General features: G+C 44.6%; 1 protein-coding gene across 1 annotated transcript in view; it reads left to right on the forward strand.

Annotated features, from left to right (window-relative positions):
- Positions 1-22,952, forward strand: part of LOC126262415 (UDP-glycosyltransferase UGT5-like) — a 159,855-nt gene that overhangs the window by 134,173 nt on the left and 2,730 nt on the right. Inside the window, exon 6 of the mRNA XM_049959043.1 lies at positions 11,198-11,417. Coding sequence (XP_049815000.1) covers positions 11,198-11,417 — 220 coding nt within the window. The remainder of the gene's footprint in view (positions 1-11,197; positions 11,418-22,952) is intronic.

The raw sequence follows: 22,952 nt of genomic DNA on the forward strand, positions 1-22,952 counted from the left end.
CCCCCATTGAGCATGTTTGGGACTGGATGAAGCGTCGTCTCACGCGGTCTGCACGTCCAGCACGAACGCTGGTCCAACTGAGGCGCCAGGTGGAAATGGCATGGCAAGCCGTTCCACAGGACGACATCCAGCATCTCTACGATCGTCTCCATGGGAGAATAGCAGCCTGCATTGCTGCGAAAGGTGGATATACACTGTACTAGTGCCGACATTGTGCATGCTCTGTTGCCTGTGTCTATGTGTCTGTGGTTCTGTCAGTGTGATCATGTGATGTATCTGACCCCAGGAATGTGTCAATAAAGTTTCCCCTTCCTGGGACAATGAATTCACGGTGTTCTTATTTCAATTTCCAGGAGTGTATATGAGGTTGTGTGAGTGAGGCAGTCCTCGTTTTTGCCATTCGTCTGGATACATCCAGCACCTAACGGTTCCAAACATGTGGTAATGTGGGATGCCTTCAATAAATTTTATTTGTTATTGTCGGAAAACTCGGGCTGTTGTGTCGACGCAAGGGGGTTTGCCCATATCTTAGTTGTTCTTTGATTTCTGGCCACGACGAGTTGCTTGCGAATATTACGAAGAGGTCGAGTCGTCCATATTTTCTTATGTAGGTCATGGCATCTTGAATTATTCCTGTGTATGGTGAAGGTAAGATTGCCATTGTACCAATGTCGTCAATGTTTCCGTCATTTATGACTGCGTCTCGAAGGTCAATGTATTCTTCCATGCATAGTTTCTTCTAATTCAGTCTTAAGTAAAGCATCTGTTCCGCTCCTGTTTTTGCGTACATATCTACGGGAATTGTTGGAATAAACGGCGAGTGCTGTGAATGTTATTGTATGTTTCATTGTCTCTCATCATTAAGTGGTAAGCGTAGAACTCCTTGGAAGTGACTATTTTGCTTATTTCTATGCCTGTTTGAGGTTGGATTTGTTTCACATTAAAATGATATCCGTCCTCTCAGTGCAGAAATATTAATGGATATTGGAGGGCGAGATATGAACGGTGTGTCTCTGAATTGCGTTATAGTCCTCGTCTTCTTCGTTATACAATTATGTCACGGATTGAGTTTTCATTGTCCACAATTACGATGGCGACTTCGTCTCTCTGAGATGCATTAAATCGACGTACGAGTTCTCCAAGTGGTCTTGCAAGGCTCGAATTATAATTTTGTGGTCATCAAAAATCATGTGGTCTAGTGCTGTCCTGAATGTGTGAATCAGTTGACTGTACTTATGTAAAATCCTCTGTACATCTTGGACTACTTCTCGTCTCTATCCATTGGAATTTGTGCATAGTTGATCAGTTTCTGTTTCTTCATTTCTACATCTACATCTACATTTATACTCCGCAAGTCACCCAACGGTGTGTGGCGGAGGGCACTTGACGTACCACTGTCATTACCACTCTTTTCTGTTCCAGTCGCGTATGGTTCGCGGGAAGAACGACTGTCTGAAAGCCTCCGTGCGCGCTCGAATCTCTCTAATTTTACATTCGTGATCTCCTCGGGAGGTATAAGTAGGGGGAACCAATATATTCGATACCTCATCCAGAAACGCACCCTCTCGAAACCTGGACAGCAAGCTACACCGCGATGCAGAGCGCCTCTCTTGCAGAGTCTGCCACTTGAGTTTGCTAAACATCTCCGTAACGCTATCACGGCTACCAAATAACCCTGTGACGAAATGCGCCGCTCTTCTTTGGATCTTCTCTATCTCCTCCGTCAACCCGGTCTGATACGGATCCCACACTGATGAGCAATACTCAAGCATAGGTCGAACGAGTGTTTTGTAAGCCACCTCCTTTGTTGATGGACTACATTTTCTAAGGACTCTCCCAATGAATCTCAACCTGGTACCCGCCTTACCAACAATTAATTTCATGTGATCATTCCACTTCAAATCGTTCCGCACGCATACTCCCAGATATTTTACAGAAGTACTGCTACCATTGTTTGTTCCGCTATCATATAATCATACAATAAAGGATCCTTCTTTCTATGTATTCGCAATACATTAGAATTATCTATGTTAAGGGTCAGTTGCCACTCCCTGCACCAAGTGCCTATCCGCTGCAGATCTTCCTGCATTTCGCTGCAATTTTCTAATGCTGCAACTTCTCTGTATACTACATCATCATCCGCGAAAAGCCGCATGGAACTTCCGACACTATCTACTAGGTCATTTATATATATTGTGAAAAGCAATGGTCCCATAACACTCCCCTGTGGCACGCCAGAGGTTACCTTAACGTCTGTAGACGTCTTTCCATTGATAACAACATGCTGTGTTCTGTTTGCTAAAAACTCTTCAATCCAGCCACACAGCTGGTCTGATATTCCGTAGGCTCTTACTTTGTTTATCAGGCGACAGTGCGGAACTGTATCGAACGCCTTCCGGAAGTCAAGGAAAATAGCATCTACCTGGGAGCCAGTATCTAATATTTTCTGGGTCTCATGAACAAATAAAGCGAGTTGGGCCTCACACGATCGCTGTTTCCGGAATCCATGATGATTCCTACAGAGTAGATTCTGGGTTTCCAAAAACGACATGATACTCGAGAAAAAAACATGTTCTAAAATTCTACAACAGATCGACGTCAGAGATATAGGTCTATAGTTTTGCGCATCTGCTCGACGACCCTTCTTGAAGACTGGGACTACCTGTGCTCTTTTCCAATCATTTGGAACCTTCCGTTCCTCTAGAGACTTGCCGTACACGGCTGTTAGAAGGGGGGCAAGTTCTTTTGCGTACTCTGTGTAGAATCGAATTGGTATCCTGTCAGGTCCTGTGGACTTTCCTCTGTTGAGTGATTCCAGTTGCTTTTCTATTCCGATGAAATATACTTGCAGAAATTCACGGTCTTCTATGAGTAGTGGTGGAAAGCGTCCCATGTTGTGATAGATTTGTCCTTGTATGGAGAAACATAATCGATTTCATCTGTGGTAACGTTGATCGAAGTGACACCTACAGAAGTCATTTGGAAACAGGCGTTGTACGCTTTCATATTTTGAAGAACATGTTTTGATTCTGGAGTTTCCTCGATCATGGTTCAAATGGCTCTGAGCACTATGGGACTCAACATCTTAGGTCATAAGTCCCCTAGAACTTAGAACTACTTAAACCTAACTAACCTAAGGACATCACACACACCCATGCCCGAGGCAGGATTCGAACCTGCGACCGTAGCAGTCCCGCGGTTCCAGACTGCAGCGCCAGAACCGCTAGACCACAGCGGCCTTTCCTCGATCATGTAATGTAAAAATTCCTGCGGAGATGCCTCCAGTGGTGGTAATCGAATTTTTCGATTCATGCAATAGAGTTCTTGTGTTTCTGTACTGAATTTTTTTTGCGTTGCAAAATTGACAGATGTTATCCATTTTTCCGATCACAACATGTTTGTGTTTGTTATATTCTTTCGACGGGTCGCAGTGGAATGTTTCATTTGTTAGGTTGTACTGTTTGCTTGTCGTCGTGCTTGCTTGTCGTAGGGTGATATTTTCAAGACTACCTTTAACTCACGGTCTTTTACTATAAGACTGCATCGCAATTCTTGATTCTTCTGTCCGTTAATTTCGTTGTTCTTCGATTTCTCTGCTTCTCACGGTGCTCATCCTCGTTCGTTGGGAACTTAAAACGTACTTCGCGCTCTTCATCTGTTTCGTTTTTTTGCTGTCGTTTTTGTTTTCGCCGCTTTGCTTCAGAAATGGCAAGATCCCCTCCTCCTTTACGTTTGGGCATTGTCCAACTTTTTATTAAGAAATTCACTAAGTACACTTTACACACTTTTCACTCTTTATTTTCGATTCATATTCAGTCACTGTTATCACTCTGACTACTCACACTTCACTGTTTGTTTTTATTCACTCACTGTACTACTTTTTCGGTTCCTTCCTTCGTTACTGTTAAGTTCAAACCCACGGTGGGCCTACACTTTCTTCCTTTTTGTTACGTTCTGAATTTTTGTTCAATTATTTCCAGGATTTAATTTTTGTTGGCAAATAAACTATTTAAACTTTCATTATTTTTATTAATTTTAACAATACTCTGATTTTTTTGGTTGGATTAGCTCAAGAATGTGGAAAAATAAGCGTTTTTTCACATGTTTGTTACATTTTTCAATTCCCAATATGTTGCTCAGGCTGCGCGGAGTGGCTGCGCGGTTTAGGGCGCCATGTCATGGACTGCGCGGTCCCTCCCGCCGGAGGTTCGAGTCCTCCCTCGGGCATGGGTGTGTGTGTTGTTCTTAGCATAAGTTAGTTTAAGTAGTTTGTAAGTCTAGGGACCGATGACCTCAGCAGTTTGGTCCCTTAGGAATTCACACACATTTGAACATGTTGTTCAGGTTGGTTTTTGGAAAACGTATCAAATCAAAAATACTTCGAAAATTTTAGAGATGTGAATTTTTCGTTCACCCTGAGTTTTGAAGTATTTTTTGAGATTTTTAAAGATCCGCCTAAATTAGATTTAAACAGTGATTATTATTACATTACTGCGAGAAATTTAGAAAAATTGGAGTTTTGTCTAGTTACCTCGTAATATATCGTCTGGTGTAAATCATGTCATCAGCAGTATGATGAGAGTCATATACAGGTGATGGACAAAAGTATTAAAATACTGCGAGAAATGCATGCATTGAACATAAATGCATGTACAGCCAAACTCGCAGGTTGCGCTGCTGCGTCTGACTACGAAGATCACCTGTGCGGTGTCATCAGCACGTTGCGAGTGTCAGTAGTGGCCAGAACCGTGTTCTGTGTAGTTACGAGTGCGTTCTGTCGGAGCATTCGAACGTGGGCAAAGTGTTGGTGGTCGTATGAAGGGTGCCTCCGTAGCCAAGGGAGCTGAAGTTTTTGGTGTCTCCAGAGGCACCGTGTGGGAAGATTTATACCACATACAGCGAAAGTGAAAAAATATCATGTGCTAAGTCAGAACGTGGACGAAACTGTGTGTCAAGTGATCGTGATATACACTATTGGCCATTAAAATTGCTGCACCAAGAAGAAGTGCAGATGATAAACGGGTATTCATTGGACAAATATATTATACTAGAACTGACACGTGATTACATTTCCACGGAATTTGGATGCATAGATCCTGAGAAATCAGTACCCAGAACAACCGCCTCTGGCCGTAATAACGGCCTTGATATGCCTGAGCACTGCGACAAACAGAGCTTGGATGCCGTGTACAGGCACAGCTGCCCAAGCAGCTTCAACACGATACCACAGTTCATCAAGAGTAGTGACTCACGCATTGTGACGAACCAGTTACGCGGCCACCATTGACCAGACGTTTTCAGTTGGTGATAGATCTGGAGAATGTGCTGGCCAGGGCAGCAGTCGAACATTTTCTGTATCCAGAAAGGCCCGTCCAAGACCTGCAACATGCGGTCGTGCATTACCCTGCTGAAATGTAGGGGTTCGTAGGGATCGAATGAAGGGTAGAGCCACAGGTCGTAACACATCTGAAATGTTACGTCCACTGTTCAAAGTGCCGTCAATGCGAACAAGAGGTGACCGAGACGTGTAACCAATGGCACCCCATACCATCACGCCGAGTGATACGCCAGAATGGCGATGACGAATACACGCTTAGAATGTGCGTTCACCGCGCTGTCGCCAAACACGGATGCGACCGTCATGATGCTGTAAACAGAACTTGGATTCATCCGAAAAAATGACGTTTTGCTATTCGTGCACCCAGGTTCGTCATTGAGTACACCATCGCAGGCGCTCCTTTCTGTGATGCAGCGTCAAGGGTAACCGCAGCCATGGTCTCCGAGCTGGTAGTCCATGCTGCTGCAAACGTCGTCGAACTGTTCTTGCAGATGGCTGTTGTCTTGCAAACGTCCCCATCTGCTGACTGAGGGATCGAGACTTGTCTGCAAGAACCGTTACAGCCATGCGGATAAGATGCCTGTCATCTCGATTACTAGTGATACGAGGCCGTTGGGATCCAGCACGGCGTTTCGTATTACCCCCATGAAGCCACCGATTCCATATTCTGCTAACAGTCATTGGATCTCGACCAACGCGAGCAGCAATGTCGCGATACGATAAACCGTAATCGCGATAGGCTACAATCCGACCTTTATCAAAGTCGGAAACATAATAGTACGCAATTCTCCTCCTTACACGAAGCATCACAACAACGGTTCACCAGGCAACGCCGGTCAACTGCTGTTTGTGTATGAGAAATCGGTTGGAAACTTTCGTCATGTCAGCACGTTGCAGGTGTCGCCACCGGTACCAACCTTGTGTGAATGCTCTGAAAAGCTAATCATTTCCATATCACAGCATCTTCTTGCTGTCGGTTAAATTTCGCTTCTGTAGTGCGTCATCTTCGTGGTGTAGCAATTTTAATGGCTTGTAATGTAGTATGGTTCACGAGGCTTGCGACGGAAAGAGGGAGACAGCTGCAAAAGTCGCTGCAGAACTGAATGTCGCACTCGCGAAACCTGTCAGCACCAAAACAACACTAAGGCAGCTCCTTATGCAGGGAACTGCAGGGCGAGCTGGAAATTCACAACCACTCGTCAGTAATGCAAATGTCCAAAACTGGAAAACTTGATGAATGTTGGGCTCCATAAGGTTCCCTTTCTGTGCAGCGACCGTGGAATATAAAATTATAAAGAAGGTAGTAACCAGTCGCGGACACATAATTTATTTATCCTGTAGGAAATCGATGCCGACCGATATCAGTCATAATCGGTGCATTTTTCTAACCGATACATGCCATAAGTGGAAGTACTTTCATGATAGAAATCTGCCAAGGACAGTACTTAAATCTGGACTGTAGAGGAATGGAAGAAAGTCCTTGGGCCAGATTAGTCTTGTTTCACACTGTTTCCAACTTCGCGCTGAATTTACGTCTCAAGAGTGAAACATGGGAGGGTTTCCGAGGTGTTTTGTGCAGCCATATTGCTGTATTCTGTGGGCACTGTGGGTACTCTGCAAAGCTGCATTTCTGCCAAGCATTGTCTCACCATTTTGGCTAACTAGATCCATCCCATGGTACAATATTTCGTCTCCAGTGATGATGCTGTGAAGGTGATAGGACCCCTGCTAACACAGCTCACACCATCCAAGGCTGGTTTCGTGAGCACGAAAATGAATTTTCGCCATTACAGTCACCATATCACAATATTATTGCGTGTTGGTGGTCTGCTTTAGAGAGAAAGGTTACTTGATCTCTATTCACCTGAAACATCGGTACCTGAAGTGGCAAGTGTTTTGAAGGAAGAGATAGCATACGATTCCCTTAAAAACCATGAAGCAGCTGTTGTTATCCATTCCGAAACGTCTGGAGGTCGTTTTGAATGCAAACAGGTTTCCTGCATCGCTTTAGGTTTTGTATTGCCTTGTGCCTTTGAGTTTTCCGTATTTTTGTCCTTCCTCCAAATGTAGACCTGAATGCACTCTTACTTTGTCAGAATACTTCCAGGAGTGGTGTTCCTCTTTTTTTTTTTTTTTTTTTTTTTTTTTTATTTTTAGGATAGTCAATTACACTTAACACTTAACAAGTACCGATCCTAAATCCTACCGAAATAGTCCCCGTGGGTACCTGTACAGAACTACCAACGTTTCTTTTATTAAAAATGAAACTCCTCCAGCTGTACTTAAGATTTTGTATTTATTCGGCAACTAGTTTCGACGTTGTATGTGGAACACGTGTGGGTCTCACCGCGGACTTCTAGAACTGAGCCACACACAGTTGATTTCATCAAAGTGTACGGACCTGAAGATGGCGTTGACGCAACTTCGAAACTAGTTGCCGAATAAATACAAAATCTGAAGTACAGCTGGAGGAGTTTCATTTTTAATAAAAAGTATACCAGCTGTGTCACATCTTAGTCAAATTTAAATGTGTATGTACGAAGATAAACGTTACTGGAGGTCTTGGAAGCAAGCAGTGAAATATGCGACTGCGATATATGTAAGCTCATTTGTCATAGCCCGTTGGATGCCTGCGATATCTTCAGGAAGCCTTTCTTTCAGTCGCCTTTTCGCTCACGGAAGCGAGAGAAAATCTCAAGATGAGACATTGGGCAAATATGGCGGAAGTGGGATGGCAATAACAGAATCTCTGGTCAGATACTCGATAACAGAAAAGCAGTATGGGGTCTTATATTGTCATACAGTAAGAATCAATCCTGAGAATGCCACAAATCACGGCGGCGACGTCGAAATGCTTGTCGCAAACATTTCAAGATTTTGATGTAAAGAGTTCAATTCAGTGTTTGACTTGGAGGAACACACTCACGGAGAACTAATTCTTTACTCTCAAAGAATGCGATCAACATTGTCTTTCTTCTCGAAGGTTGTCATTAGACTTCTTTTGCCGGCCGGGGTGGCCGTGCGGTTCTAGGCACTACAGTCTGAAGCCGAGCGACCGCTACGGTCGCAGGTTCGAATCCTGCCTCGGGCATGGATGTGTGTGATGTCCTTAGGTTAGTTAGGTTTAATTAGTTCTAAGTTCTAGGCGACTGATGACCTCAGAAGTTAAGTCGCATAGTTCTGAGAGACATTTGAACAGACTTCTTTTGAAGCTGTTTATCCAGGACTCAGCCGTTCAGCACTTTCACGCATCGTGTGAGAGTCACACTGGCAGAACCAATTTTCATCCCTCACAATAATCTTAGACACAAATGCAGAATCACAACTTGCTGTATCCAGTAGTTCAGCAGAAATGCTTCGTCTTTCCTCTTCATGTTCGACGGTTAGTTGGTGAGGGATGACTTTTGGATTAGGTTTCTGTTTCGCTAAATTTTCGCATCAGATCTTGTGACACACATCATGATTCACATTAAGTTCTTCTGAAATTGGAAATTTGTAGTAAGTTCCCATGGGACCGAACTGCTGAGGTCATCGGCTTACAGACTACTTAATCTAACTCAAACTAACTTACGATCAGGACAATACACACACGCCCATGACCGAGGGAGAACTCCCACTTCCGATGGGGTGAGCCACGCGAGCCGTGGCAAGGTGCCTAGACCACGTGGGTACCCCTCGGGGCAGTTCTTATGATATCGCAAGCACAGTTACATGACGGTTTTCTTGCAACGACTGCCTTAGACGCTTCACATTTGCACCGGCCGTGGTGGCTGAGCGGTTCTAGGCGCTTCGGTCCGGAACCGCGCCACTGCTACGGTAGCAGGTTCGAATCCTGCCTCAGGCATGGATGTGTGTGATGTCCTTAGGTTAGTTAGGTTTAAGTAGTTCTAAGTTCTAGGGGACTGATGATCTCCGATGTTGAGTCCCATGGTGCTCAGAGCCATTTGAACCATTTGAACCACATCTGCAGCGGTATCTGCTCTAGGCGGGCGCCCAGCTCTGAGATCGTCTTTTACCGAATCTCTGCCTTCACGAAACCTTTTGTGACACTGGCAAACACGACGTCTTGAAAGTCCCTCGCCAGCATACGCTTGCTTCACCACTATCCAGGTTTCACTTGGGGTTTTCCGAAGCTTGAAACGTCCCCTTAGAAAAATTTATGAAGTACTGTGCTGGTAAATCTCTTACATAATTTCATTTTCAAACAGCTGAGCAGAACAGAACGTACTCAGACATTTCGCTCTTTACTTATTCTGATCAACACTAAACTAACACACGATATTGTTAGCGCAACGCAAACTGACTTTCAATAATCTCTACAAAAGAATGGCCCTGACTAACAATAACTTATACCTTTCATGAATCACTTACCTCACAAAAATCTTCGTTAGTCGAACTACTGCAATACAGCGAGCGCCAATACTGTCAGCTAAATAAAAGATTCAAACTACTAAAAGCTCTAACTACTGATAGCCATAGTTAGTTAATGAAAGATTTTGATAGAGAACAAACAATGTATATACCTTAATAGTGTCCAAAGTCGTTGTTGTTGTTGTTGTCCTCTTCAGTCCTGACACTGGTTTGATGCAGGTCTCCATGCTACCCTATCCTGTGCAAGCTTCTTCATCTCCCAGTACCTACTGCAACCCACATCCTTCTGAATCTGCTTAGTGTATTAATCTCTTGGTCTCCTTCTACGATTTTTACCCTCCACGCTGCCCTCCAATGCTAAATTTGTGATCCCTTGATGCCTCAGAACATGTCCTACCAACCGGTCCCTTCTTTTTGTCCAGTTGTGCCACATACTCCTCTTCTCCCCAATTTTATTCAGTACTTCCTCATTAGTTATGTGATCTACCCATCTAATCTTCAGCGTTCTTCTGTAGCACCACATTTCAAAAGCTTCTATTCTCTTCTTGTCTAAACTATTTATCGTCCATATTTCACTTCCATACATGGCTACACTCCATACAAATACTTTCAGAAACGACTTCCTGACACTTAAATCTATACTCGATGTTAACAAATTTCTCTTCTTCAGAAACGCTTTCCTTGCAATTGCCAGTCTACATTTTATATCTTCTCTACTTCGACCATCATCAGTTATTTTGCTCCCCAAATAGCAAAACTCCTTTACTACTTTAAGTGTCTCATTTCCTAATCTGATTCCCTCAGCATCCTCGTTTTGCTTTTGTTGATGTTCATCTTATATCCTCGAAAGTCATAATACATATATCAGTTCATGACATCCAGTCTTACAAAATTACTGTCTCTGATGGACACACGTCCAGATCATCCGCTCTCAAAACTCCGCCATCTCTCTGCCCACATCTACCACTGATGGCGGCGCACCTCCAACTGTACAACGCTACACGCTGTTCACATCCAACTGCCCAACACTACAATAGCGATATTCCAACAATGCCATCCGGTCACAGACTGCACACAGCACTAGCCAGTGATTTTCATACAGAGCGCTACGTGGCGTTACCAACATAAAAACCTAAACAGCCTACTTACAAGCTTAATGCAGCTGTTCACTCTGTGCTCAGATTGAGTATCCACTGTGTCACTGTAAGTAATGCGCCAAGAACCCAAACAGTGTGTTGCTAAGCACAGGCATGCCACCTAGTGAGTTTGTGCAGAAGCATGGCCAAGGTCATTTCAAGGACGCACACATACGTGGTAACATAAAAGCAACATTTGTTTCCTTTTAGTATTGCAAAATCAGGAATAAAAGATACCTGTCCTGGAACTTTTCTGACAAAGGGAGACGGAAGAAACGCTTCCACTATTCGCTTCCGTAGCACTTTGCCTGGTACCTTGCGGATGCCTGCAGAAGGTCGCCCTGCCTTGCAGACCATCCCAACGTGCGGCTCTTCATATCACACGGTGGGCTGCTGGGCATGCAGGAGGCGGTAGCTGCGGGCGTACCGACTCTGACGCTGCCGCTGTTCTCGGACCAGTTCGTCAACTCGGCCAGGGCGGTCGCCGCCGGCAGTGGCCTCCAGCTGCTCTACGACGACATCGACGACCGCTCGTTCCGGGAGGCGCTCCAGCGGCTGCTCAGCGACTCCAGGTGAGGCCCGCGGAGAGAACTGTCAACTTAGGATCGCGCTGCACCTTCAATCTGTTTCCCTTTCCTTCATTTGGGGATCCCTCCGTCTCCAGTAGCGGATAGCGTTGAACCTCAAAACACTCTTCAGACTTTCGCGTGAACCCCGCAGCCGCATAATTGAAGTTTAAAATTTTATACATCTATATCTACACCGAAGCCCATCTCGGGGAAGATCAGTTTGGATTCCGTAGAAATATTGGAACACGTGACGCAATATTGACTCTACGACTTATCTTACTAGGGAACCTCCCCATCGCACCCCCCTCAGATTTAGTTATAACTTGGCACAGTGGATAGGCCTTGAAAAACTGAGCACAGATCAATCGAGAAAACAGGAAGAAGTTGTGTGGAAATATGAAAAAAATAGTAAAATATACAAACTGAGTAGTCCATGCTAAGATAGGCAACGTCAAGCACAGTGGAATTCAAGGAGCGCCGTGGTCCCGTGGTTAGCGTGAGTAGCTGCGGACCGAGAGGTCCTTGGTTCAAGTCTTCCGTCGACTTATAATTTTACTTTCTTTATTTTCGCAAAGTTATGATCTGTCCGTTCGTTCATTGACGTCTCTGTTCACTGTAATAAGTTTAGTGTCTGTGTTTTGCGACCGCACCGCAAAACCGTGCGATTAGTAGACGAAAGTGCGAGCCTCTCCAATGGGAACAGAAAACATTTGATCGCAAGGTCATAGGTGAACCGATTCCTCTACAGGAAAATACGTCTGATATATTCTATACGACACTGGTGACGGCATGTGCGTCACATGACAGGAATATGTTTTCGACCCACCTAACTTGTACACTTGGCGAATGGGTAAAAAGATTCTTCTACCTTGCCCGATTTAGGTTTTCTTGTGGATGTGATAATCACTCCCAAAAAAGTGATGAAAACATAAGAGTCTGACACAAATTGAAAATAAAAAATTGAAATTTTCACTTGGTGGAAGACTTGAACCGAGGACCTTTCGTTCCGCAGCTGCTCACGCTAACCACGGGACCACGGCGCTACTGAACTCTAATTGGCCTTGATGTTGCCTATCTAGCACGTGGACTACTCAGTTTGTATATTTTGCTTATTTTTTCATAGTTCCACACAACTTCTTCCTGTTTTCTCGATTGATCTGTGTTCAATTTTTCAAGGCCTTTCCACTGTGGCAACTTATAACTAAATCTGAGGGGGGTGCAATGGGGAGGTTCCCTTGTTAGAAGAAAGATTAAGGAAAGGCAAACCTACGTTTCTAGCATTCATAGACTTAGAGAAAGCTTTTGACAATGTTGACTGGAATACTCTCTTTCAAAAATCTGAAGGTGGCAGGGGTAAAATAAGGGAGCGAAAGGCTATTTACAATTTGTACAGAAACCAGATGGCAGTTATAAGGGTCGAGGGACATGAAAGGGAAGCAGTGGTTGGGAATGGAGTGAGACAGGGTTGTAGCCTATCCCCGATGTTATTCAAGCTGTATATTGAGCAAGCAGTAAAGGAAACAAAAGAAAAGTTCGGAGTAGGTATTAATCCATGCATAAGAAATACCATCTTTGAGGTTCGCCGATGACATTGTAATTCTGTCAGAGACAGACGGAGTGCTTTCTTAATCTTTAGGATTTAATTATCGGCTGAAAGCCACTTTAATTTAAAAACGGCTGAAGGCCAACAACTTAAAACTCAAGCATAATCAGGAAGGCTTATCTTAAAACAGCGCTTCAGTTAGGCTGAAGTAAGTTAAATTCAAATCGGCTGAAGGCCGAAGACTTAAAAAAATTCAATTTTTTTTAAATGCCAAAGAGCTTACGTGCAAGAGTACTTTAAACTAGGCTGGCGGCCTTAAGAGTAAAACAACTCTAATTTAAAACACAAAACTGGCTAGAAGCCAAACAAGTACGAACAACAAGAAAAGATTTTTAAAAAATAAGGTAGTACACACAAGAGCGTCCAAATGTTCGAGGGTCGGCCTTTAATTCGAACATTAATGCTCGCCTAGGTGAGACAGCCAGTCGTGCCAACCATTCACGATCAGACGACAACCCAACCGACCGACAGTCAACGGACCCACCGACAAGATAACTTCCACTTCACCATACCAGGATACAACAGGGAGTTCAACGGAACAACGTAGAAGATATTGGCACCCACAATCAATAATGATACATGGAGCTGTCAAACTACCCGTGCTGGACAGCAACAACGCTGCCTGAAATTGACGTCAACGCCCACGGCAGGTAACCGGAACATTATCATCCACAAGGCAGAAGATTCCGCTGGTGCACTTCAATTCAAATAAGCAAATACAGTGAAACTCCACCGGAGGGTGACTACAATTTCCCAACTTGAAAACTGGATTATCCGAAAGCCGGCGACAAACTCCAAACGACACAATGTGAACAGTCTTGACTTGCTGATAGGTTAAATCAAACCTCAAATTTCGTGTCCAGGGTCAGTAAGCCACGGACCTCGTAGCAATGAGAACAGCGCCACACTCTCCGACACCACGTAGAGACCACCAGTGGGCGCAGTCAAACTCCGCCCCGCTGAGAATTCCTCACTGCTCCACGCCAAACGACCGACTCCTCAGAGCCAGTACGCCGACAATATTTAAAATAACTTGTTAATCAAAATCAAACAAACTACACACAGTTCCACGAACACTTGCACGAAGAACCAGACAATGCTAATGGCAGTGACTCTACGATAACAGGGACGAATCACGCGTCGGCACACACAGCCAACCCATAAGCGATCGCCGGCCACATACACGTCGTCCGACAAGACGACCGACCGACGACCAACCAAAGTCGTCGCCACTCCAATCATTCGCGTTGGCAACCGTCGGGCGAGTCATGGCGGTCCGGACCTCACAGCTGCCGTGCCCCGACTGAACTTGTGCCGCGTGCCAACTCAAACACTGCCAGGTCCGAACTAACAACACTCGACGACCGGAAAGTAATAGCAGTTCAGCAAAGATAATACGGCAGCGCCTATATCGATAAGCGCTGATGGTGCCGCTCACGGTCAGACAAGGCAGCAACTCAGTGACACCAATAATTGAAAATTAACATAACGAGGCGGCAGTACGGTAAAAACAAGATTTAAAATAAGAAATGGCACGAACACGAGCCACGCAAGGCTAACTCATGCTCGATATATTAGGTACTGCCGTAGACACCAGGACCCACTAGGCTGGAGGTTGTGTTTTGCAATTGTGTATTTTTTACATCATCAGTGCTGTTCATTTCTATCTCTAGTACGGGTAGTGTAGGTTGAGGAGTTCTACCTATCCCGTATTTTCTTTCGTTCAGATGTCAGGCTCTTCAAATGTTACTATGTTACAGTGCCTGTATTATTCCGAATTACGATTCATGTATGTCCGAAAGAACTGGCACTGCGGTAAGCACAGCCGTTATGTCTTCCAATGTTCTGCTATTAAGTTGCCTAACATTAATATTTGTCCAAAGTATTTATAAACAATTTTGATAGGTTTATAGGTTGATTCTTCCTGCTTCGAGACTTAGTCTTTGCGCTAACATGATCGAAGACTAATACTTGACGCTCATCGCACCACGCTTCATTTCTCTGCCTCGTGATGACTGGGTGTTGTGTGATGTCCGTAGATTAGTTAAGTTTAAGTAGTTCTAAGTTCTAGGGGACTCATGACCATAGCTGTTAAGTCCCATAGTGCTCAGAGCCATTTGAACCAACCACGCTTCAAATTTTTATTCGCGTAATCGTTAGAGCAGCATTCCATATGACTGTTGTTGTGTACATAGTTCCGCGTAGTCAGTGCGTAGACAACTGTCCCACTAGAGCGCGCCCCACTAAGCACAACAGCGCAGGCGCAGCACTCGTCCGTCTCCGTACTACGAGATGGCGCTGCCATAGAGACGGAAAAAATTCTGCTTCCGCCGATCCGCGTATTAATATGTTACGCAGTCAATGAGATTGCTGCTAACGTAGAACCTTTTTTCCTCGTAGATCACACTCGCGCAGTGATACATGAACGCGCGAGGTATTATAACGAATGTACAGACCTCCGATTAGTCGGTCTGCATTTGTCTGCACCAGTCTGTACCAGTCTGTACCAGTCTGCACCAGTCTGTACGAGTTCTACATTTGTCTGTACCAGTCTATAGTCAAGTTTCAGTCTGCGCCTGATAAGATTACCATATTCCTGTACATAGCCATGAAGATTAATGCATAGACACTTTTGTCAAGTATCAGAGATATATGTGAGAATAAGATTAACGTACCAGTACCAAAGGAACTTCAGATTGTCAATTGTAAATAGCATCCAGAACCAAGTTAAGTAATTTTTATGCTTGTTATTATTTTAATAAATGTGTGTGAAAATCAATCAAGTTCTGTTTAAAGTTGGTCACTGTCAATCTGGTACTCTAAGCGTGCAAGTGGCATTTCTATCGTCTGACCTAACGGCAGAAGATAAACACGCCACGATAAGACCACGAGACATATCGCTGACACTCGCCTACTTCGTTAGAGCGACGAGTCAAATAATCTGATGGTGTGTGTACTGAAGGTCTTACAGTAAACTCACCACAACTTTAAGCATCTATAAACTTAAGCGAGCTTTCTTTGTAGTCAACGGACATTATTGCACAGAAACCGCTTTAAAGCAACACACTACAGTGCACCACGAAACACACATGGGCGCCAGCTGTCTGACGTCTGCTACACAGCACAGGAGTTTCCCACCGAACCTCCCCGCAAAGCAATGCGCTTTTACGCACGGCCTCCATTTTGAGGAAATGAGACGTGCACAAATGCGGATACGTAGTTGCGCTTCCGGAAATGTTGGTGCGCGCCAAGTTGAACAGAAAAAAAGACATCGCGTGATCGCACCTTTACTTCATTTTTTTTATATTACTCCTAATTTCAATGAAACTGATATTTTCCAAAACAGTTGCTGTTGTTATGAAAATCTGATGATGTCTCGATGGTGCAGCAATGTACAGTAACTGGACTCAGTCGGTGCTCGGGTGTGATTCAGGCCATGTCTTCTCTTACTAGTGGGATTTATTTATTTATTTTTCAGTAGATGAAAGCGTGGTGAGCGCCAATGTGTGATTGCACATTACGATTTTCATTGATGATGATGGGAGATCAATAACGTATAGAGTATGACTAGAATATATCCATTGAGCAAGCAAGAAAGGCAACAAAAAACAAATTTGGGAAGACAATTAAAGTTCAGGGAGAAGATATGCCGGCCGCGGTGGCCGAGCGTTTCTAGGCGCTACAGTCTGGAACCGCGCGACCGCAACGGTCGCAGGTTCGAATCCTGCCTCGGGCATGGATGTGTGTGATGTCCTTAGGTTAGTTAGGTTTAAGTAGTTCTAAGTTCTAGGGGACTGATGACCTTAGAAGTTAAGTCCCATAGTGCTCAGAGCCATTTGAACAATTTTGGAGAAGAAATAAAAACTTCTATGTTTGCCTGTTATATTGCAGTTCTGCCACAGACGGTAAACAACTTTGAAGAGGGATGAAGGGTGTGAACACCGTGTTAGAAACAGGTTATTAGATGAACATCAAGGAAAGTAAATCAAGGTTAGTGGAATAAAATTTGGCGATACTAAGAGAATTAGATTAGCAAACGAGACAGTATGACTAGTCGATGAGTTTTGCTATTTAGGCATCAAAATAACTGACAATCGCTGAAGTAGACAGGATATAAAATGTGCACTGGCACCAACATGGAAAGCATTACTGAAAAAGAGAAAATTTTTAGTATCTTAATATAGCCTCCGGGTGTTGGTGGATGTAACTGCAGCGGATTGACGAAGAAGCATGGACTAAACTGTTCGCTAGCAGATCACTGGCCTGCGGTTTTTCTGTCCCAGGCATCGGACTTTGTTCCTTACAGCATGTGTTTCACCTCCTAATAAGGAACTGATTTACGAAAGGGGCCATAGGGAAGCTACAGAAAATGGAAGTCGGGATAATCTGGACGAACATACATTCGAAAATGAAGAAATAAATGAGAGTTAGTGCTGTCACAAGTTTTCATAAATTATCACTCTCGGAATGTAGCCGCAGGCGAGAAAAAGACTTGCTGTAGAACAAGTTGAAAGCACACAAGTTCACACAGTAAAACCGTCTTCAGAAGTAAGCGTTGTAGACACATGGTTGTTTTCGTATGGAAGTTTGGCTCTTACCGTGAGCCGTGCTCGGATAGCCTAATGGCAAGGCGAGCGCTCTCGATTAGCGGGAAATCCTGCTTCGAGTCTCGGTCCTGCATAAATTTTCATTGGCGTCTTTCCACTATACAACTAATGGTTTTCCATATTCGCAATTGCGAATGGGTTTCATGTACTTCCGATTTGCGGCGCTGCAGAAGAACGTTGAAAATTAGATGGTGACCACCGAATACGAAATGACGTGGTACAGAACAAACATTTATAGCACATTTTGACAAAAAGAAGGGATAGGCTGTCAGGACAGATTTTCAGGCGTCAAGAAACGGTTTATTTGAAAATGGAAGTAAGTGTGTGAGGGTAAGAATTATAGACGGAGTCCCAGCTTGAATGCAGTAAACAGGTTGAAGTAAATGTAGGATGCGCTAGTCATGCACAGATGAAGAGGTTAGCACAGGACAGACTACCATCGAGATCTGCATCAACAGCACAACAGCAACATCGACAACAACATGAAGGAGCACGGGGTGCGCACACTGTGTTCCCGGCCGTTGCGGGTATGTCGGCTTTCAGTAGATCCTCGGTTGCAGCTTCGAGGCTGACTGTACCCCACCAGAGGACAGCGCTTGGCAGTGCCGGGAACTGAACACGGGTGCGTCACATGGCAGTCAGATGCGCCGACCGCCGAGCTACGGCCCGGATCTATGGGGGGAGGGGAGGGAGAGGGGCAGACCGGGGTATCTGCCCCGTACGGCACAATTTCATGGGGCGCCAAATTCATATTCTTGAAGAAAAAATCTTGTTTCACAAAGTACCTAGCATCCAGCGCAATTGGTCTATCGATTGTTCATCTGATGTTGAAACGCATCCCTGTTGGTTTTTGAACATTTTTTAATACATTATAAGTTGATTCGAGGACGAATCATTGGTTTATATTGTCACGTAGAAGAAGGTGTAATTAGATGAATGACGAAAACTAACTTCACTTAACGAAGGTTTATTCAGCACTTGCACGTACAAGAATGCGGAGCGAACTCCCTCCAGCCAGAACACATACGCTATATATTCAGTTACAGAACATTCCAGTACAATGATTCTCAAATTTGTGTATACTTCTAGAATGTCCTCGAACCGAATATAGAAATTAAGATTTTACAGTTCAGGTGAGTTTTGAACTCACGGCCCTCCATGCAACAGTCCAGTATCACATCCACTACACCACAGTGACTGTGCTACTCAGCTTATTCTGCGACATTTCTCCCTTCTTAAGAGAACAGCGTCTCGGTGTTACGTCGTCCTAGTCCGGGAATGAGTCATCGGTCCTGCATACTCCGACTACTGATGACTGATCTTCTTAGAAATTGCGTTGCCGCTAGGCTCTTCGTCACCTTACCACTTGTTGCTTGTCGATGGGAGGACTCTGACGGACTTGACGTCCATTGGATCCACGGCTGGCCCACAACAGTGGTGCCCATCTACTGCTGCAGTCTCAAGCTGTGTATTTGAAGCCAGTACAGCCTGGAGCTGAGAGCGAAGTGTCACCAACTCTGCTCGCATCCGCACACAGCAATCCGTACTAAAGCTCGTGGAAAACTAAACTACCCAGATAATCGGACTATCGGCACTGTGTCTAGTCAATTAGTTTAATAGGCAGAGATTCAAAAACCTAACTACTGAAGTACTCAGGCGAAATTATATAATTCTCCCCTGATTAGGAACTTGTAATATGTCAAAAAATCGATTTATTTTCCGACGCAAACGAAAACGCGAGAACTGTGGGTATTAGATATTAAATTAACACGCAGAAATTCAAGAAAGTAAACTACTAAAGCACAGATATGATATTATAAAATTCGATTATGGTTAGGAACTCGTAAAAGTCACAGGAAATGTTACTTCCCTGTTGCTGCGTGCGTCTCGGCCGGCTGTTGCTGTCTGACTGGCTGACTCAAAGAATCCTACACGAGAACTGACTAAGACAGTCCAGGGATGGGTTTCCTTAATCTCCGGAAACCTCAGATGCAAAAACACGGACAGTTACACTGTACGCCTCTTATACCATCCTCTACGGACTCACTGATTAAACTGAAATATTTCAGGAGTCTCAGTAAAAGTGAGGAGTTCTTACAAAAGTTACAAGATAGGGAGAGTATATAAGTGGAGTAGAGGCGAGTGGGGAATCATTCTAGTGACGGTACGGACAGCAAGTGGGCATACCCAAAGTGACGTAAGGCTGATTGTTGTGGCCCAGCGCCCTTGAGTACAGGCATGTCGAGATGGCGAAGCTGGTCTGCTGTTCGTGTACTACTGTCGTGAGGTTCTGTGGAATGTGGCTGTACGAGTATGTGACAAAGTGCTGAATGTCCTCACGTCAGCACCGAACTTGGAGGGCGGGGGCTTGAAGTAAAGAATGGTATGCTGCGATCTGTGAGAAGTACGGCGACACATTACAATGGTGGTGCAGGAAAATGTGTTTCTCAGAACGCCGTCCAGAGCACATTGTTGGACATGGGGTTCCACAGCAGGCGAACCTCAAGTATTCCCATGATGAGTAGGTGACATCGGCAATTACCATTTCAGTGGGCACGCAGTCATCGACATTGAAATGTGGATCAACGGAAATGTGTCGCCTGATGGAATGAATGGCGTTTTTGTTACACCAGGTAGATATTGGTGTCTGGGCATGTTACGATGCAGGTGAATGACTGCTCGAAACATCCACTACGCCGCGGCCGTTCACCGTACGTGGCAGTATTGTGCTATGTGGGACATTCTCTTGGGCTTCCATGGGGAATGTGGCGCAGATCGAAGGAACACCGTTTAAATATCTGGCCGTAACATCGCAAAGCGATATGAAATGGAACGATCATGTGAGGATTGTGGTAGGAGAGGCGAATGGTCGATGTAGGTTTATTAGGAGACTTTCAGGGAAGTGTGGTTCGTCTGTAAAGACCATATATAGGACGCTAGTGCGATGTATTGTTGACTACTGATCGAGTGTTTGAAATCAGTATCAGGTCGGATTAAAGGAGGCGGGCTGCTAGATTTCTTACAAGGGAACCTCCCCATCGCACCCCCCTCAGATTTAGTTATAAGTTGGCACAGTGGATAGGCCTTGATAAACTGAACACAGATCAATTGAGAAAACAGGAAGAAGCTGTGTGGAACGGTGAAAAAATAAGCAAAATATACAAACTGAGTAGTCCATGGCCCACATATGCAACATCATGGAGATCGTGAGCTCAGGAGTGCCGTGGTCCCGTGGTAGCGTGAGCAGCTGTGGAACGAGAGGTCCTTGGTTCACGTCTTCCCTCGAGTGAAAATTTTACTTTCTTTATTTTTGCATAGTTATTATCTGTCCGTTCGTTCATTGACGTCTCTGTTCACTGTAATAAGTTTAGTGTGTGTGTTTTGCGACCGCATCGCAAAACCGTGCGATTAGTAGACGAAAGGACGTGCCTCTCCAATGGGAACGGAAAACATTTGATCGCAAGGTCATAGGTCAACCGATTCCTCCACAGGAAAACACATCTGATATATTCTATACGACACTGGTAACGGCATGTGCGTCACATGACATGAATGTGTTGTCGACCCACCTAACTTGTACACTTGGCGAATGGGTAAAAAGATTCTTCTACCTTGCCCGATTTAGGTTTTCTTGTGGATGTGATAATCACTCCCAAAAAAGTGATGAAAACATAAGAGTTTGTCACATAAACTGAAAATAAAAAATTAAACTTTTCACTCGATGGAAGATTTGAACCAAGGACCTTTCGTTCCGCAGCTGCTCACGTTACCACGAGACCACGGCGGTCCTGCGTTCCCAATGTCCTTGATATTGCATATCTTCCTATGAATTAATCAGTTTGTATATTTTGCTTATTTTTTCACAGTTCCACACAACTTCTTCCAGTTTTCTCAGTTGATCTGTGTTCAGTTTTTCAAGGCCTATCCACTGTGCCAACTTATAACTAAATCTGAGGGGGGTGCGATGGGGAGGTTCCCTTGTTAGCAATAGGTTCGAACAACATACAAGTGTAATGGAGATGCTTCGGGAACTGAAACAGGAAACCCTGGAGGGAAGTTGGCGTTCTTTTCGAGGAACGCTATTGATAAGAGAACCAGCGTTTGAAGCTGCATGCATAGCGATGCTATTCTCCCCAAAATAGATTTTGTGTAAGGACCACGAAGATAAGCTACCATAAGAGATCATACGGAGCTATATAGACAGTCGTTTCTCACTCACTCTCTCTCTCTCTCTATCTCTCTCTCTCTCTCACTCTCTCTCTCTGTCTACTTATGGAACAGGAAAGCAAGCGTCTAGTAGTGGTACAGGATACCCTCAGCGATGCACCGAACTGCGGCTTGCCGAGTATGTACATAAATATATGAAATATGACAAACATTGTTGGGGACCAGGTGGGTGCCTTCACGATTGATGTACTCCCCGAAGGCAGCTACCTCTTGCAACTGGATAACTGTTCATGCCGCAAGGCCACAATAATCATACAGTGATTTGACTTTTTCTTGTGGCAGTTTACTAATACACAGCGCCACCGGTTCAGATCCGGTCCAACTGTCTCGGTGGACAAGTGAGAGGAGACTCAAAGCAACGGCTGAATAGCAGCCCAGCTTAGCACGTTGAAGGTGTGGCGGTGGAACTTTAAGTTCCGTGCCACCCTCCGACAGTGGAAGTACAGAGGAGGGGTGCAGTTATGCGCCAACTCTATGGTCAAAGCAAAAAGTGGCTGGACGAGAACAGCCCACTGCTAATGACTGTACGGAAACGGACAGAAAAACATTGTCGTATTGAGTGGTTTGACGAGCATGATGATGAAGAAGTCTCGTTGATTTTTGGCCACCAAATTCGCCCAGTGATCTCTATACAACCTGGATGTAGAAGTCTGGTCTCTGAATACAGAACTGCAGCGTGTCTGCAAATACATCGTCCGCTATATTGTAGTTTGACAAACAAATTTCCATTGGTCTGCATGTGACAAAGAATTGCACACTGATTTCTTGTTTTGAACTTTATGTCAACATATGAAGTAATAGGCTTATGAGGGAGAGGAATGGAAAAGTATTTTCTTTTCTGTTCTTTTCCTAGAAGCCATGTTGTAGTTTGGCAAGAAACGAAATATGAGCATCTATGGCTTGCACGATAGAATGGGTGAAGTTCAACATCCAGGTAGCATAGAGATCACTGAATTTGCCTATCTACACCTGATGGAACACGTCTGAAACTCTGTCATCCGACAGCTCCGCTGACGCGAAACCACCGGCCAGCTAAGTACGGGAACTGCGTTATCTGTGCGTGGGCAGCCGGTGGCACATACCTCCGGAAACCAACCGAGG

This window comes from Schistocerca nitens, chromosome 6, assembly GCF_023898315.1.
Source record: "Schistocerca nitens isolate TAMUIC-IGC-003100 chromosome 6, iqSchNite1.1, whole genome shotgun sequence".
In the NCBI taxonomy this organism is placed as follows: domain Eukaryota; kingdom Metazoa; phylum Arthropoda; class Insecta; order Orthoptera; family Acrididae; genus Schistocerca; species Schistocerca nitens.